This window comes from Ranitomeya variabilis, chromosome 4, assembly GCF_051348905.1.
Source record: "Ranitomeya variabilis isolate aRanVar5 chromosome 4, aRanVar5.hap1, whole genome shotgun sequence".
Taxonomy (NCBI): domain Eukaryota; kingdom Metazoa; phylum Chordata; class Amphibia; order Anura; family Dendrobatidae; genus Ranitomeya; species Ranitomeya variabilis.
Genome location: NC_135235.1, coordinates 703,514,131 through 703,530,809, shown reverse-complemented (window position 1 = coordinate 703,530,809; position 16,679 = coordinate 703,514,131). Strand labels below are relative to the sequence as shown.

Here is a 16,679-nt window from a genome sequence, read left to right as displayed (position 1 = left end):
CTGATAGGTGGGGAATGAACATGAAATATATGTAGAGAATAGAGGAATGAACACATATCCCATATAAACAGGTGTATATTATTTTCCCTGTGCCTGATAGGTGGGGAATGAACATGAAATATATGTAGAGAATAGGGGAATGAACACATATCCCATATAAACAGGTGTATATTATATTCCCTATGCATGATAGGTGGGGAATGAACATGAAATATATGTAGAGAATAGGGGAATGAACACATATCCCATATAAACAGGTGCATATTATATTCCCTGAGCCTGATAGGTGGGGAATGAACATGAAATATATGTAGAGAATAGGGGAATGAATACAAATCCCATATAAACAGGTGCATATTATATTCCCTGAGCCTGATAGGTGGGGAATGAACATGAAATATATGTAGAGAAGAGAGGAATGAACACATATCCCATATAAACAGGTGTATATTATATTCCCTGAGCCTGATGGGTGGGGAATGAACATGAAATATATGTAGACTAGACTGTGGCCCGATTCTAATGCATCGGGTATTCTAGAATATGCATGTCCCCGTAGTATGTGATTCGCGGCAGACTGTGCCCGTCGCTGATTGGTCGAGGCAACCTTTATGACATCATCGTCGCCATGGCAACCATTATGACATCATCGTCGCCATGCTGTGCCCATCTCTGATTGGTCGAGGCCGCCCGACAAACCGTCGACCACTCCATATAAGGTATGGTCTACAAACCGCCGACCACTCCATATAAGGTATGGTCTACAAACCGCCGACCACTCCATATAAGGTATGGTCTACAAACCGCCGACCACTCCATATAAGGTATGGTCTACAAACCGCCGACCACTCCATATAAGGTATCCTGTTTGTAGACCATACCTTATATGGAGTGATTTCCAGGACAGACAGACAGACAGAAAGACAGACAGACAGACAGACAGACAGACAGACAGACAGACAGACAGACGGAAAAACCCTTAGACAATTATATATATAGATAATAGGAGGAATGAACACATATCCCATATAAACAGGTGTATATTATATTCCCTGTGCCTGATAGGTGGGGAATGAACATGAAATATATGTAGAGAAGAGAGGAATGAACACATATCCCATATAAACAGGTGTATATTATATTCCCTGAGCCTGATAGGTGGGGAATGAACATGAAATATATGCAGATAATAGGGGAATGAACACATATCCCATATAAACAGGTGTATATTATATTCCCTGAGCCTGATAGGTGGGGAATGAACATGAAATATATGTAGAGAATAGGGGAATGAACACATATCCCATAATAACAGGTGTATATTATATTCCCTATGCATGATAGGTGGGGAATGAACATGAAATATATGTAGAGAATAGGGGAATGAACACATATCCCATATAAACAGGTGCATATTATATTCCCTGAGCCTGATAGGTGGGGAATGAACATGAAATATATGTAGAGAATAGGGGAATGAATACAAATCCCATATAAACAGGTGCATATTGTATTCCCTGAGCCTGATAGGTGGGGAATGAACATGAAATATATGTAGAGAAGAGAGGAATGAACACATATCCCATATAAACAGGTGCATATTATATTCCCTGAGCCTGATGGGTGGGGAATGAACATGAAATATATGTAGATAATAGGAGGAATGAACACATATCCCATATAAACAGGTGCATATTATATTCCCTGTGCCTGATAGGTGGGGAATGAACATGAAATATATGTAGAGAAGAGAGGAATGAACACATATCCCATATAAACAGGTGTATATTATATTCCCTGAGCCTGATAGGTGGGGAATGAACATGAAATATATGTAGAGAATAGGGGAATGAACACATATCCCATAATAACAGGTGTATATTATATTCCCTGAGCCTGATAGTTGGGGAATGAACATGGAATATATGTAGATAATAGGGGAATGAACACATCCCATAATAACAGGTGTATATTATATTCCCTGTGCCTGATAGATGGGGAATGAACATGGAATATATGTAGAGAATAGAGGAATGAACACATATCCCATATAAACAGGTGTATATTATTTTCCCTGTGCCTGATAGGTGGGGAATGAACATGAAATATATGTAGAGAATAGAGGAATAAACACATATCCCATATAAACAGGTGTATATTATATTCCCTGTGCCTGATAGGTGGGGAATGAACATGGAATATATGTAGAGAATAGGGGAATGAACAAAAATCCCATATAAACAGGTGTATATTATATTCCCTGAGCCTGATAGGTGGGGAATGAACATGAAATATATGTAGAGAATAGAGGAATGAACACATATCCCATATAAACAGGTGTATATTATTTTCCCTGTGCCTGATAGGTGGGGAATGAACATGAAATATATGTAGAGAATAGGGGAATGAACACATATCCCATATAAACAGGTGTATATTATATTCCCTGTGCCTGATAGGTGGGGAATGAACATGAAATATATGTAGAGAATAGGGGAATGAACACATATCCCATATATACAGGTGTATATTATATTCCCTGAGCCTGATAGGTGGGGAATGAACATGAAATATATGTAGAGAATAGAGGAATGAACACATATCCCATATAAACAGGTGTATATTATTTTCCCTGTGCCTGATAGGTGGGGAATGAACATGAAATATATGTAGAGAATAGAGGAATGAACACATATCCCATATAAACAGGTGTATATTATTTTCCCTGTGCCTGATAGGTGGGGAATGAACATGAAATATATGTAGAGAATAGAGGAATGAACACATATCCCATATAAACAGGTGTATATTATTTTCCCTGTGCCTGATAGGTGGGGAATGAACATGAAATATATGTAGAGAATAGGGGAATGAACACATATCCCATATAAACAGGTGTATATTATATTCCCTGAGCGTGATAAGTGGGGAATGAACATAAAATATATGTAGAGAATAGGAGAGTGAACTGTGACGGGGTGTACGGCAGAGCAAGAAGGGACAACAGGCCAAGGGATGATTCAACAGATTTATTATCAAGAACGCTGGAACAACACATGCAGGTCGATCTACAGAGTCCACAATTAGTCCAACGGAACCGGTTCGGGGGCACTTACCGATAATCCTTGTGCCAGCTAACAAAACAATAGTGCACACGAGTCCAAGGGATCTCAAAACAATCCCACAAACGACGTGATATGTCCTCAACTCAATTCTCGCCCCGTTCGCTTCCACAGTCCCAGAAGGACATGGGGTCTTGCCTCAGCTAAGAATCCCCACTCCTTCTCTTTCAGTCTCCAACACACATCTGATCTCAAAATAAGAATGGACTGTCTGAGCTCCTGGGATCCGCCCCTGAAGGGGGTAGGGGTCACACCTTCTATTCAATGGCTGAGTCCACCAGAAGATTCTATTCTGGTCGGCTCCACTTAGTCTAGGTCGTATGTACATTTGACTAGCCCCCTGCTGAGAGGAAGAATGGCTATTCCTTCACTAGTGTTGACAAAGCTTAATTACATTATAGGTTAGGGCTGCAAGTATTGGGGGAAGGAGACATTGTTACAGGTGACTCCCAGCACAAGAAAATACAATACATAAATTACAGCTAATAGAAACCAGAGAACAGTTACATACATCAAATGGCATATTATTCAAATGCAGGACAGGGCAAAAGTACATATCATGACATGAACACATATCCCATATATACAGGTGTATATTATATTCCCTGAGCCTGATAGGTGGGGAATGAAGATGAAATATATGTAAATAATAGAGGAATGAACACATATCCCATATAAACAGGTGTACATTATATTCCCTGAGCCTGATAGGTGGGGAATGAACATGAAATATATGTAGAGAATAGGAGAATGAACACATATCCCATATAAACAGGTGTATATTATATTCCCTGTGCCATTCACAAGTCCAGGGGTACCATCTGGTAATCCAAATCCAGCAGGGTGGGCAAGACCATATAACATCACGTGGCCAATGATCCCCATTTTTGTTTTTTTTAAAGACCAAGATCATGCTCTTCACCCGAGTGTTCTGAAAAGGAGACTAATGGTGCCACTAAAAAAGTGCACTAATATGCAGTCACTTGAAACCCTCTCCAACAGGAAAAGGGCTCCAAAAACCATTCCCTGACACTCCAAGCCAGAAGGCCACAGTGAGTGTCAGAGCCAAGTAGCTTCCCCTAGCCAAAACCAAGGGAGACCCAATCTTAATCCGAGCATCTGCTTGAGCTGCCACCTGAGTGAAAACTAGGAGCCATCGACTGTCGACTCCACCACTGAGATAGAAGAGTTAGGGGTCATGGGGGGAACAGAACCTGATAGCCACACAGTACACCCCTAGACCATCAGAGGGAATCGATAAGGGGACTGCATATGAAAAGTACTAGTAACGGACACAAGGGAAAAGTGAAACATGCAAAATAGTGAAAAAAATAACGAATTTTCCAAAGTATGGTAATTTTGGCTGTACCTTGCAAATGGGAATTTAAACATTCCCTGAACCTTGCCAGGAGGTCCGGATTAAGGGTATGTGCAAAACAAGTATTAAGTAAAGGCTTGTGGAAATGTGCCTTAGTTCTTGTGTTTCCAAGGCCAGTAGATTAAAGTACCCCAGTGTCAACACTATTGGACCACTTTGAACCTCAGGCTTTCAAACATACAAGCCATAATGGCATTGATCGTGGCAGCCAAGCTTTCCACCAAGGATTCTGGGGTAGGGGGAGCACAATGTCATAATCACTGGAATGAAGTTCTAAAGCAGGCATGTACAACATATGGCCTGCAGTCTACATGTGACCTGCAAAGGATGCCGTGCTGCCTGCGGAGCTGTTCTGGATGCCCTGGTCCCTTTTTCCTCTCTTCAAATGTATTCACTATTCACATGTTTTGGACGTGAATACATTTTAACACTGTGGTGCGGGAACTGGAGCAAAGGAGCGTAAGTCTGATCTGGCCCCAACTTGCAGAGGCATGATGAGGTCAGCACGCTGCTGACTTTATCACACTGTTGCCGGCACCGACGGGCTGCAGAGGAGTAGAGACATCAAGGGCAACACTAAGCGGTCCATGAAGGATCTGAAGATTAAATGAGTTATCGTTGTGGATAAGGGGGAGGGGATTAATGTTGCTGTGAGAGCACATAATGGGGTGACAATTGTGAAAGGGGGCACAGTTTTGCGAGAGGCAGTGGTGATGGGGGTTACTTTATTCAGAGAGGCAGTATGTTTGTGTGTGGGGGATATTTGGGAGAAGGATGGTGGGAGAATATTTTAGGAAGGGACAGTTCATGCAATATTTTACAGACATGCATTGTGCAGAGGATATTTTGAGTAGGGCAGGGTGAGGGGAAATTTTGGGCATGAAGCACAGTGAGGGACAATTATTTATTCAGGGGCACAGCATGGGAGTTATTTATAATTCATGTCATGGGGCAGTTTAACAATATTTCTATTTTAAGGGCACCATGATGGGAAGTGCTACAAAAGACTGGAGAAGAGGGAAGGCTGCAGAGATGAGCTCTCGACGTGAAATGTCATCATGGCATCTGTGCTACAAGTAGACAAAAAAGGATAGGGAAAAATTCAATCAAAGAAATGTCAAATATAAGGCACATGTAAGTAAACGTTTATTTGTGATCCTGGCTACGTCTCCTCAGTGCTGTGTTTCTTATATGGTCCACTGTCTGATGATGACTGTTACCAACTCCCAATATCTCCTCAACATTCTTAAAGACATACTTGGATTTGTGAAACAATTGTACAAGGGGCTGACCCGACATTGCATTTGATTGTTGTACCAAACTTGGTGATTTATTAGATGTACGGATGGTGGTTGTGATGCTGCATTCATGAACTGACGGTGGTTCTTGTGCTGTATTCTTGTACTGACAGTGGTTCTGGGGCTGCATATACAGTAGTGTTCAAAATAATAGCAGTGTCTTAGGTAATCACAAAATCTTTATACTAGTTTTATTTCCATGCATTGGGAAGATTGCACATTGTTTTGTAATTCAAAATATTACGACAAATGTATATAACTTTTAACTAATTTACAGAAAATAACAAAAAAATAACATTAGGCTGTTTAAATAAATAGCAGTGTCTGCTTGGATTTAGCATTCCTGAGAATCACTAACTAATATTTAGTTGTATAAACACATTTTTTTTTTAAGGGTACCGTCACACAGTGCAATTTTGATCGCTACGACGGTACGATTCGTGACGTTCTAGCGATATCGTTACGATATCGCAGTGTCTGACACGCAGCAGCGATCAGGGATCCTGCTGAGAATCGTACGTCGTAGCAGATCGTATGGAACTTTATTTCGTCGCTTGATCACCCGCTGACATCGCTGGATCGTTGTGTGTGACAGCGATCCAGCGATGCGTTCGCTTGTAACCAGGGTAAACATCGGGTAACTAAGCGCAGGGCCGCGCTTAGTAACCCGATGTTTACCGTGGTTACCAGCGTAAAAGTAAAAAAAAAACAAACCGTACATGCTCACCATCTGATGTCCGTCAGGTCCCTTGCCGTCCGCTTCCCGCTCTGACTGTCTGCCGGCCGGAAAGTGAGAGCAGATCACAGCGGTGACGTCACCGCTGCACTCTGCTCTCACTGTACGGCCGGATCTGTCAGAGCAGGAAGCGGACGGCAAGGGACCTGACGGACATCAGATGGTGAGCATGTACGGTTTTTTTTTTTTTACTTTTACGCTGGTAACCACGGTAAACATCGGGTTACTAAGCGCGGCCCTGCGCTTAGTTACCCGATGTTTACCCTGGTTACCCGGGGACTTCGGCATCGCTCCAGCGCCGTGATTGCAACGTGTGACCGCAGTCTACGACGCTGGAGCGATAATCATACGATCGCTGCGACGTCACGGATCGTGCCGTCGTAGCGATCAAAATTGCACTGTGTGACGGTACCCTAACTGCTTCACATCTATCACATCTTCTTATCTATGCAGAGTCAACCAACTTCTGGCCCCGGTCACTTGTTATTCAAGCCCAGGATGCTTGGGCTACATCCCACAATTTTTTGGTATTAGTTGGCTTTGCCTCAGAAGCGGCATCTTTGATTTCATCCTACAAGTATTCTATCGGATTAAGGTCCGGGAATTGGGCAGGCCACTACAAAACATCAATTTTGTTGGACTGTAACCAAGATTTTGCTCGTGTACTGGTATGTTTAGGGTCGTTGTCTTGTTGAAACGCCGATTTCAAGGCCATGTCCTGTTCAACATAAGGCAACATGACCTCTTCAAGTATTTTAATATATGCAAACTGGTCCATGATCTCTGGTATGCAGTAAAAAGGTCCAGCACCATAGTAAGAAAACCTGCCCATATAATAATGCTGGCACCACCATGCTTCTCTGTCTTCAGAGTGTACTGTGGCCTGAATGCAGAATTTAGGGGTCATCTGACGAACTGTCTGTGGCTATTTTACCCAAAAAGAACAATTTTACTTTCTTCAGTTCACAAAATGTTTCTCCATTTTTATTTAAGCCAGTTGAGGTGTTATTTGGCACATTGTATCCACACGTCTTTCTTTTAACAGTGGGACTTTGCGGGGACTTCTTGCTAAGAGATTAGCTTCACACAGGCGTCTTCTAACTGTCGTAGTCCTCACAGGTAACTTGAGACTGTCTGGGATCATCCTGGAGCCTATCAGTGGCTGATCCTTTGCCATGTTGGTTATTTTTCCATCCATTTGAATGGTGGTCTTCCATTTTCTTCCTCGTCTCTCTGGTTTGGCTTTACATTATTAAACATTGGAGATCATATTAACTGAACAGCCTATCATTGTCTGCACTTCTTTATAAGTTTTACCCTCTCCAATCAACTTTTAATCAACTTTTAATCAACTCTCCAACTTTTTAATCAAAGTACGCTGTTCTTCTGAACAATGTCTTGAACGCCCCATATTTCTCAGGCTTTCAAGGTGAAATGCATGTACAACATGTCCTGGCTTTAGCCTTAAATAAGGGCACCTGATTCACACCTGTTTCTTCACAGAATGATTGACCTCATCAATTGAACTCCACATTGCTATTATTTTGAACTCGCCTCCTTTCAATTAATTATTCAAGTAATATAATTTATACCAAAAACAAGTGATTAATCTGGTTAGTAATATTGGACTTCTAGTATTTTTAATAGAGATGAGTGAATTTGTTTGGATAATGATCGCCAAACATTAATTCTGCACGAATATGGCACATTCGGATTCGTGATCGGAAACCCGAGCAAAATTTTGTAAAAATCTTTAACATTTGGTAAAAGAGCGGGAAAATATTTGCATTGCCACAAAAATATTTTCAGCACTTTAGCAACGATAATGGTGGTGTTTTTTCAGAGTTTGGCATGTGTTTCATGAGGGGAGGGGGTATGCAGAGCTCAGAGGTGTGGCGTTCTTTGAAGCACAGCACAGCATTAATTTTTTTTCCCCCTGACTTTGTGTGCACATTGCGGTTAGCCAATCAGGGTGCAGGAAACACTCATAATGTACTGACACTACGGCTTATGTAATTGGCTGGTGAAATCACATGTTCCTCTCCATATACATAGCGGAAATCTTGTTTTAGCGCCATTTTGACACTGACACAGCACAGAGAGGCTGCTCCTGACATAGCCACTGTTACTAACAAGATTTCAGCTATTTAGTTCGGCGGTGTATATCAGTCAGATAGTGTAGCTTGTGTCCAGGGTGGCTGCAAAATTTACCTTCCAGCGCTTTTTTTGGCCATTACTGAGGTCAACAGACAAAGTCAGCAGGGCACATGTCCTACAAGTTTGTTGTGCGCTGATTCTATAGTTCTACATGCACGGGTATAGCATTGTAAATTACTGTATATACTCGAGTATAAGCTGAGATATTAAGCCCATTTTTTGGCCTAAAAGTGCCCCTCTTGTCTTCTACTCTAGTCAATGTCCCAGGGGGTCAGCGGGGGAGGGGGAGCGGCAGCTGTCACATCATTCTCACCTGCTCCCAAAACATTCTCTGCACCTCCCTGCTTCTCCAATGGTCTCCAGCGCCCGCAGCTCTTCCTTTGTTCAGCGGTCACATGGTTCCACTCATTAAAGTAATTAATATGGATGCCACTACACTCCCATAGGCGTGGAGCACATATTCATTACTTTAATGAGCGGTACCATGAGACTTATGAACACAGGAACAAGCTGCCGGCGTGCACCAGGAGGGTGAGTATAACGGGGGAGGGTGAGCCATGCGATATTCACCAGTCCCCCTTCCACCGCCGGGCTCTCCCTTCTGTGTCCTCTGGCTGTGACGTTCAGGTCTGAGTGCGCGCCCTCTGCCTGAACAATCACTGCAGAGACCTGGAAGACTGTTGTGAATTCTGCTCTTGGGCTTCCTCCGGTGGTTATAAGTGGTAGCACTGCTGTCTTCAATCGCAGCATTTCATCAGGTGTGTCCACTTAATGCTATCCACTGGGCTATTTAGTTTTGCCTCACCCTTCAGTCAGTGCCAGTTGTCCATTGTTCCTGGAGGATTCACATCTCTTCTGGTCTCTCCTGCTTTGCTGTTCATTGCAACAAAGATAAGTTCTGGCTTTGTTTTTGCAGTCCACATGCTGTGGGCCTTATAGTTCAGTGCATTTCTATGTTTTGTCTTGTCCAGCTTGGTCTGTATAAGGACTTGCTCAGCCAAGCTGGAATCTCTGGAGATGCAGATATACCCTCCATATCTTTAGTTAGATGTGGAGATTTGTATTTTCTGTGGTGGATATTTTATAGTATTTTAATACTGACCGCATAGCACTCTGTCCTATCCTTTCTATCTAGCTAGAATGGCGTCCTTTGCTAAATCCTGATTTCAGTCTGTGTATGTTAATTCCCTCTCCTCTCACAGTCAATATTTGTGAAGGGCTGTCTGTCCTTTGGGGATTTTCTCTGAGGCAAGATAGTTTTTCCGTTTCTCTCTCTGGGGGTATTTAGTCCTTCGGCTGTGACGAGGTGTCTGGGGAGTGACAGTAACATCCCACGGCTACTTCTAGTTGCGGTGTTAGGTTCAGGGTCCGCGGTCAGTACAGGTACCACCTTCTCCAGAGTACGTCTCATGGCGCTCCTAGTCCACCAAATCATAACAGAAGACACAGTGGCGCGCCGCGGTGGAATGGGTACCGGTGAATATTGCAAGTGCTGGGGACCTGGCCTCAGCGACGAGAGGTGAGTATGTAATTTTTTTTTATCGCAGCAGCAGCATACAGGGCATATTACTCTATGGAGCATCTTATGGGGCCATCAACCTTTGTGCAGCATTATATGGGGCATAATATTCTATGGAGCATCTTATGGGGCCATCGTTATTAGTGATGGGCGAGTGTACTCGTTGCTCTGGATTTCCCGAGCAGGCTCGGGTGACCTCCGAGTATTTATGACTCCTCGGAGATTTAGTTTTCATAGCGGCAGCTGAATTATGTACAGCCAGGCTGAGTACATGTGGGGATTCCCTAGCAACCAGGCAACCCCCACATGTACTCAGCCTGGCTAGTAGCTGTAAATCATTCAGCTGCTGCGATGAAAAATAAATCTCCGAGCAGTCATAAATATTTGGAGGTCACCCGAGCGTGCTTGGGAAAACCCGAGCAACGAGTACACTCACTCATCACTAATCATTATCCTTTTATGCAGCATTATATGGGGTATATTTTAATATGGAGCATCTTATGGGGCCCATCATGAACTGTATGGAGCATTATATGGGGCTCCTGATTCAATATGGATATTCAAAAAACTTAACCTACTGATGTCTCAATTCATTTTATTTTTATTGGTATCTATTTTTATTTTTTAAATTTTCCAGTAGCTGCTGCATTTCCCACCCTAGGCTTATACTTGAATAAATAAGTTTTCCCATTTTTTTGTGGAAAAATTAGGGGTATCGGCTTATACTCGGGTTGGCTTACACTCGAGTATATACGGTATATTATTTTAGTAGCTAAATGTAGAAAAGCCTGCTGTATCCCACATTTTAGCTAGTTATATGGGTAATTGCATATCAGTCAGACACCGTTGGTACCTATTGTCCAGTGTGGCTGTTAAATTTACTTTTCAACCTTTTTTCTTTTTTTTTTTTTGGGGGGGGGGGTCATACTGAGGTTGCCAGACAAATACAGCAGGGCACGTGTTGTGCACTGTTTCTATTGTGATCCATGCATGAATATAGCATTCTAATTCTATGATGCTAGTGAAAAAATAACCGGCTGTATCCCCGTTTGTAATTTAGTGCTGTGGTGCTGTCTGCAGACCTAAGGCACATAAAAAAAAAAGTTATAATTTTTTCGGTTGCGAAATTTGAAACAGCCTGCTGTATCCTACGTAGCCATTTTGTGGCGGTGATATGAAACTGTCTGCAAACCTAAGGCACATTGAAAAAAATTTTTTTTTCAGTTGCAAAAAATTAGACAACCCGCTGTATCACACAATTTCCCATTTGTTTGTGTTGAGATTAAGCTGTAGATGCCTGATTCAGGAGGCAAAAACAAATTATTCTGTTATTAGCGTCATACAGTAAGGGACCTGAGTTGAAACATTTTTTGTAGCATCTAGTGTGTTATAGAGGCCTGATACATAGGCCACAAACAATTTCTTCTGTTATTTATGTCATACAGTAAGGGTCCTGACTTGAAAAATAGTTTGTAGCATCTAGTGTGTTATAGAGGCCTGATACATAGGCCAAAAACAAATTCTTCTGTTAGTAACATCCTACAGTAAGGGACATGAGTTTTAAAAATAGTTTGTAGCATCTAGTGTGTTATAGAGGCCTGATCCTTCGTCCAAAAATAAAATATATTTTCTGTGACTAACATGATACAGCACGCCATATTTCTACTTTGAATTTACTTTGGATTTTATTGTCTCTGAAAATCAGCTGTTTGCAGAGGTGGTAAAGACTTTAACCCCGTCCCTTTGACGCAGCATATGCATCATAAAAACCTGTGCCAATACAACCTGTGACGCAGCATATGTGTCATGGTCGGATTGCGCTCCTGCAGGCCGGATGAAAGGGTTAACTGTAATTTCACCAGACCTGCAGAGACATGGGGAGTGGTACTTGGCTACGATTGCTCTGATTGGCTGTTGAAAGTGACATTTCATTTTCACTTTCAATCAGAGCGATAGTAATATTTCAACAATGAAAATTGGTGAAATATTACAATCCAGACATGGCCGATGCTGCAATAGCATCAGCCATGGCTGGAGATCACGATTTGCCCCCCGCCATCGGTCTCCCCACCGTTCTACATCCAGTCATCTGCCGTCCTCCGCTCCCCCGTCCTCCTGTCCGCTCCACCTGCAGTCTGATTTCCCCCCCACTGTAAGATCCCCCCCTCATACTTAACGACCTCCGGTGTCCCTCCCGGTGTCCGTGCATCTGCTCCATGGGCACCGCCATCTTCCAAAATGGCGGGCGCATGCGCAGTGCGCCCGCCGAATCTGCCAGCCGGCAGATTCGTTCCAGGTACATTTTGATCGCTGTGGTAGGTTCTATCACAGCGTTCAAAATAAAAAAAATAATAAATAACCCCCTCCTTTATCACCCCCATAGGTAGGGGCAATAATAAGATAAAGAAAAAATATTTACTTTTATTTTTCCACTAGGGTTAGGGTTAGAACTTGGGTTAGGGTTAGAACTATGGTTATGGTTAGAGTAAGGGTTAGTGTTAGGGTTAGGGCTAGGACTAGGGTTAGCGCTAGGGCTAAGGTTAGAATTACGGTTAGAATTAGGCTATGTGCACACTGTGCGGATTGGCCTCTGCGGATTCGTAGCAGTTTTCCATTTTTCCATCACGTTTACAGGAACATGTAAACCTATGGAAAACCAAATCCGCAGTGCCCATGGTGCGGAAAATACCACGCGGCAATGCTGCGTTGTATTTTCTGCACTCAATTCTTTGTGCGGATTCCGCAGCGTTTTACACCTGTTCCTCAATAGGAATCCACCAGTGAAATCCGCACAAAACACTATGGAAATCCATGGTATATCCACAGGTAAAAAGCAGTGCAGTTTACCTGTGGATTTTTTAAAAACTGTGCGGGAAAATCCTCACATGAATCCGCAATGTGGTGTCAGGACTCTGAACATTTTTAGTACCTTTTTGTGCATTACTGCCCTTTTCCAAGATGGCGTCTTTGGTCTCATGTGCACTGTGTATTCCTGCTATAAAACTCCACCCCAGCCTTCAGTCTGTGGTAGAGTATTCTGCCTTGCATCCAGCTCCTGACCTCTGGTGACTCCCTGGCTATATACCTGCTCCTGTGAACCTGTGTGGTTATCCTGCTACTCTGCTCTGAGTTCCTGCTGCATACACCAGTTCCAGTAATCCTCCTTCATCTGCTACTCGTTTTCACTTCCATCTGCATTTGCTGGACATGTAAGCTGTTGCTGCTCTTCAAGAACCTGAGACTATTACCCAGACCTCCCTGGTTGAGCTAAGATATTATTTGAACTGCCTTATAAGCATATCTATCTGTGTTTTGGACTAAGCAAGGACTTATTCGTGTCAAGTATCCTCAAGAATAATTGTGCTTCATAGACTTTATGCTTGATTGCATTTTCCTCTGAAGTAGCCTATAGACTGCTGAGCTGCATTTGATATTTGCTCCAAGTGTTGTGGACTTGAGTTTCTCTCTGCACCTGTTTGAATCACCATGTGATAATATAGACTTTACCACTTATAAAACTGTGTCCTGTAGTTTTCTTGTTCCACGCAAAGAGTCTCCTAAGTTATCCACTATAATTATTACACGTGGGCACATAGCCTTAGGATTAGGGTTGCAATTAGGGTTAGGGTTAGAAATAGGGTTAAGATTAGAGATGAGCCACCTCCCTAGTGTTCGGGTTCGGTTCGTCAAACAGGGAGATGTTCGCCGAACTGTTCGTCGAACTGTTCGACGAACACCATCGAACCCCATTGAAACCAATGGCAGGCAAACACAAACACATACAAACACATGGAAAACACATAGAAAACACCTTAAAAGGTGTCTAAAAGCTGACAAACTGCTCAGAAGACACAACAAACACATGGAAAAGTCACAACTACACATAGTCATGCGAAAAGAAAAGAGGTGGAGGAGTGAAAGGAAGAGGAGACACAGATATAGGCATGTCATGCCCTTCTAAAGTTAAGAAAGGCTGGAGTAAAAATCTAAACACCCAGACGTCTTGAAAAAAAAAAAAATATATATCTTTAGGTAGAATGGCAGCGGGTCCATTCAGAACCCTTTCCTTAAGGTACCTTCACACTGAGCGACTTAACAACGATATCACTAGCGATCCGTGACGTTGCAGCTTCCTGGATAGCGATATCGTTGTGTTTGACACGCAGCAGCGATCTGGATCCTGCTGCGAAATCGTTGGTCGGAGCTACAAGGCCAGCACCTTATTTCGTCGCTGGATCTCCTGCAGACATCGCTGAATCGGTGTGTGTGACACGGATCTAGCGATGTCTTCACTGGCAACCAGGGTAAACATCGGGGGTTACTAAGCGCAGGGCCGTGCTTAGTAACCCGATGTTTACCCTGGTTACCATTGTAAATGTAAAAAAAAAAAAAAACAGTACATACTCACATTCCGGTGTCTGTCCCCTCGCCGTCAGCTTCCCGCACTGACTGTGAGCTCGGCACACAAAAAATAAGCCCTCAACCGACCCCAGATCATGAAAAATGGAGACGCTATGAGTATCGGAAAATGGCGCAATTTTTTTCTTTTTTTTTTAGCAAAGTTTGGAATTTTTTTTTAACACTTAGGCAAAAAATAACCTAGTCATTCTAGGTGTCTATGAACTCGTAATGACCTGGAGAATCATAATCTCAGGTCAGTTTTAGCATTTAGTGAACTTAGCAAAAAAGCCAAGCAAAAAACAAGTGTGGGATTGCCCTTTTTTTGCAATTTCACCGCACTTGGAATTTTTTTCCTGTTTTCTAGTACACGACATGGTAAAACCAATGATGTCGTTCAAAAGTACAACGTGTCCCACAAAAAATAAGCCCTCACATGGCCAAATTGACGGGAAAATAAAAAAGTTATGGCTCTGGGAAGGAGGGGAGCGAAAAACGAACACGGAAAAATGAAAAATCACACGGTCATGAAGGGGTTAAACTAAACATTATAAAGTATTAACGTAGAACATTTGTAAAAGTGCAAAATGGGTAGCATATAACACAGCCCACATAGTATATAGCACAGCCCCGTTGTATATAGCACAGCCACGTAGTATATAAGACAGCCCACGTAGTATATAGCACAGCCATATAGTATATAGCACAGCCCACGTAGTATATAGCACAGCCCACGTAGTATATAGCACAGCCCACGTAGTATATAGCACAGCCACGTAATATATAACACAGCCCACATAGCACATAGCACAGCTATGTAGTATATAGCACAGCCCGCATCTCCCCCTCCCAACAATGGCCCCACAGTCCTGTACTCACTGTTATAGTAAAAAAAACATACTTATCTCCTCTCCTTGTGCCCACAGTGCTCCCTGCTCCTGTCTCAGCGGCTGCACTGCTTGGCACACAGTGAGTGCGCGATGCCGTCATCACGAACCCACAGTGTCAGAGGCAGAGTGAGGAATGATGGGAGAGGGAACGTCAGCTGTCGTTCTCTCCTCCATCATTGCTTTGAACTGTACCGGCAGATGCTGGTATAGTTCAATGCTGTGGCGGGGGGGATTCGGTGCTGGTGGCAGGCGGGTCGCCCCTGCCTCACAGGGGCCCCATAGCGGCTGACTGATGTGCCGCTAGCTGAGGGCCCCTAGGGGAGCATGGGCCCTAGGCAGCTGCCTGCCCCTAACGATGCTCTGCCTGCAGGAGCCCCCCAGAGCCTCAGTGTACCATACTGTGAATGGTCCCCCCCCATCTCTCCAGGGCCCCGGCACATGCCCGGGTGCTGATGTCGGCCCTGCATACAGGAACCACAATACTGATAGGATGCAGTCAGATGAGATGCAGTCAAATAAACATTTTCACCCAAGTACCTTATAGGTGACGTCTTCTCTGATTGAAGTCACTTCCATCATTTTTCGTCTCCTTAGCACAGACTCCGCAAACTGCCCTCTTCTCTGTCTTCAGCAGTGATTCCCAGCACCGTGCCCTTAAAAATGTAGTTCTCATTATACAGCCCCATAAATAATGATATCTCCCATGCTGAGCACCAGAGTAAATAATTGCCTGTGCTTACGGCATAAAATATTCCTTCAAACTGCTCTTCTCCAAAATATCCTCCCTATATTGCCCCTCTCAAAAATATCCCTGGCACACTGCCCATCTGCAAAATATCTCCCCCAAATTGCCCTTCGGAAAAATATCCTCCCTGCACTGCCCCTCTGCAAAACATCCCTCCCCACACTGCTCCTCTACTACATATCCCTGAACACTGCCCCTCTGCAAATTATCCCCCTCCCCATTGACCCTTTGCTAAATATCCTACCCACATACCCATACTGCGCATCTGTAAAATATCCCCAGCTCATCGTTCCTCTGAATAAAGTATCCCCCTACCACCACCTCTCGCAAAACTATGCCCCATTTCTAAATTGTGACCCCCCCCATTATTTGCCTTCACAGTATCATTAACCCCTCCTTCACCTCATCCTTAATGATAAGGCATTCAATCTTTGGC

The 16,679-nt window shown here is 43.3% G+C and overlaps 1 protein-coding gene across 1 annotated transcript in view; it reads left to right on the top strand.

Moving 5' to 3' along the window:
• Positions 1 to 508: 508 nt before the first annotated feature.
• Positions 509 to 16,679, top strand: part of LOC143766445 (uncharacterized) — a 459,812-nt gene continuing 443,641 nt past the window's right edge. The window contains exon 1 of the mRNA XM_077254144.1: positions 509 to 719. Within this exon, the coding sequence (XP_077110259.1) occupies positions 658 to 719 (62 nt within the window). The 5' untranslated portion in view covers positions 509 to 657. The remainder of the gene's footprint in view (positions 720 to 16,679) is intronic.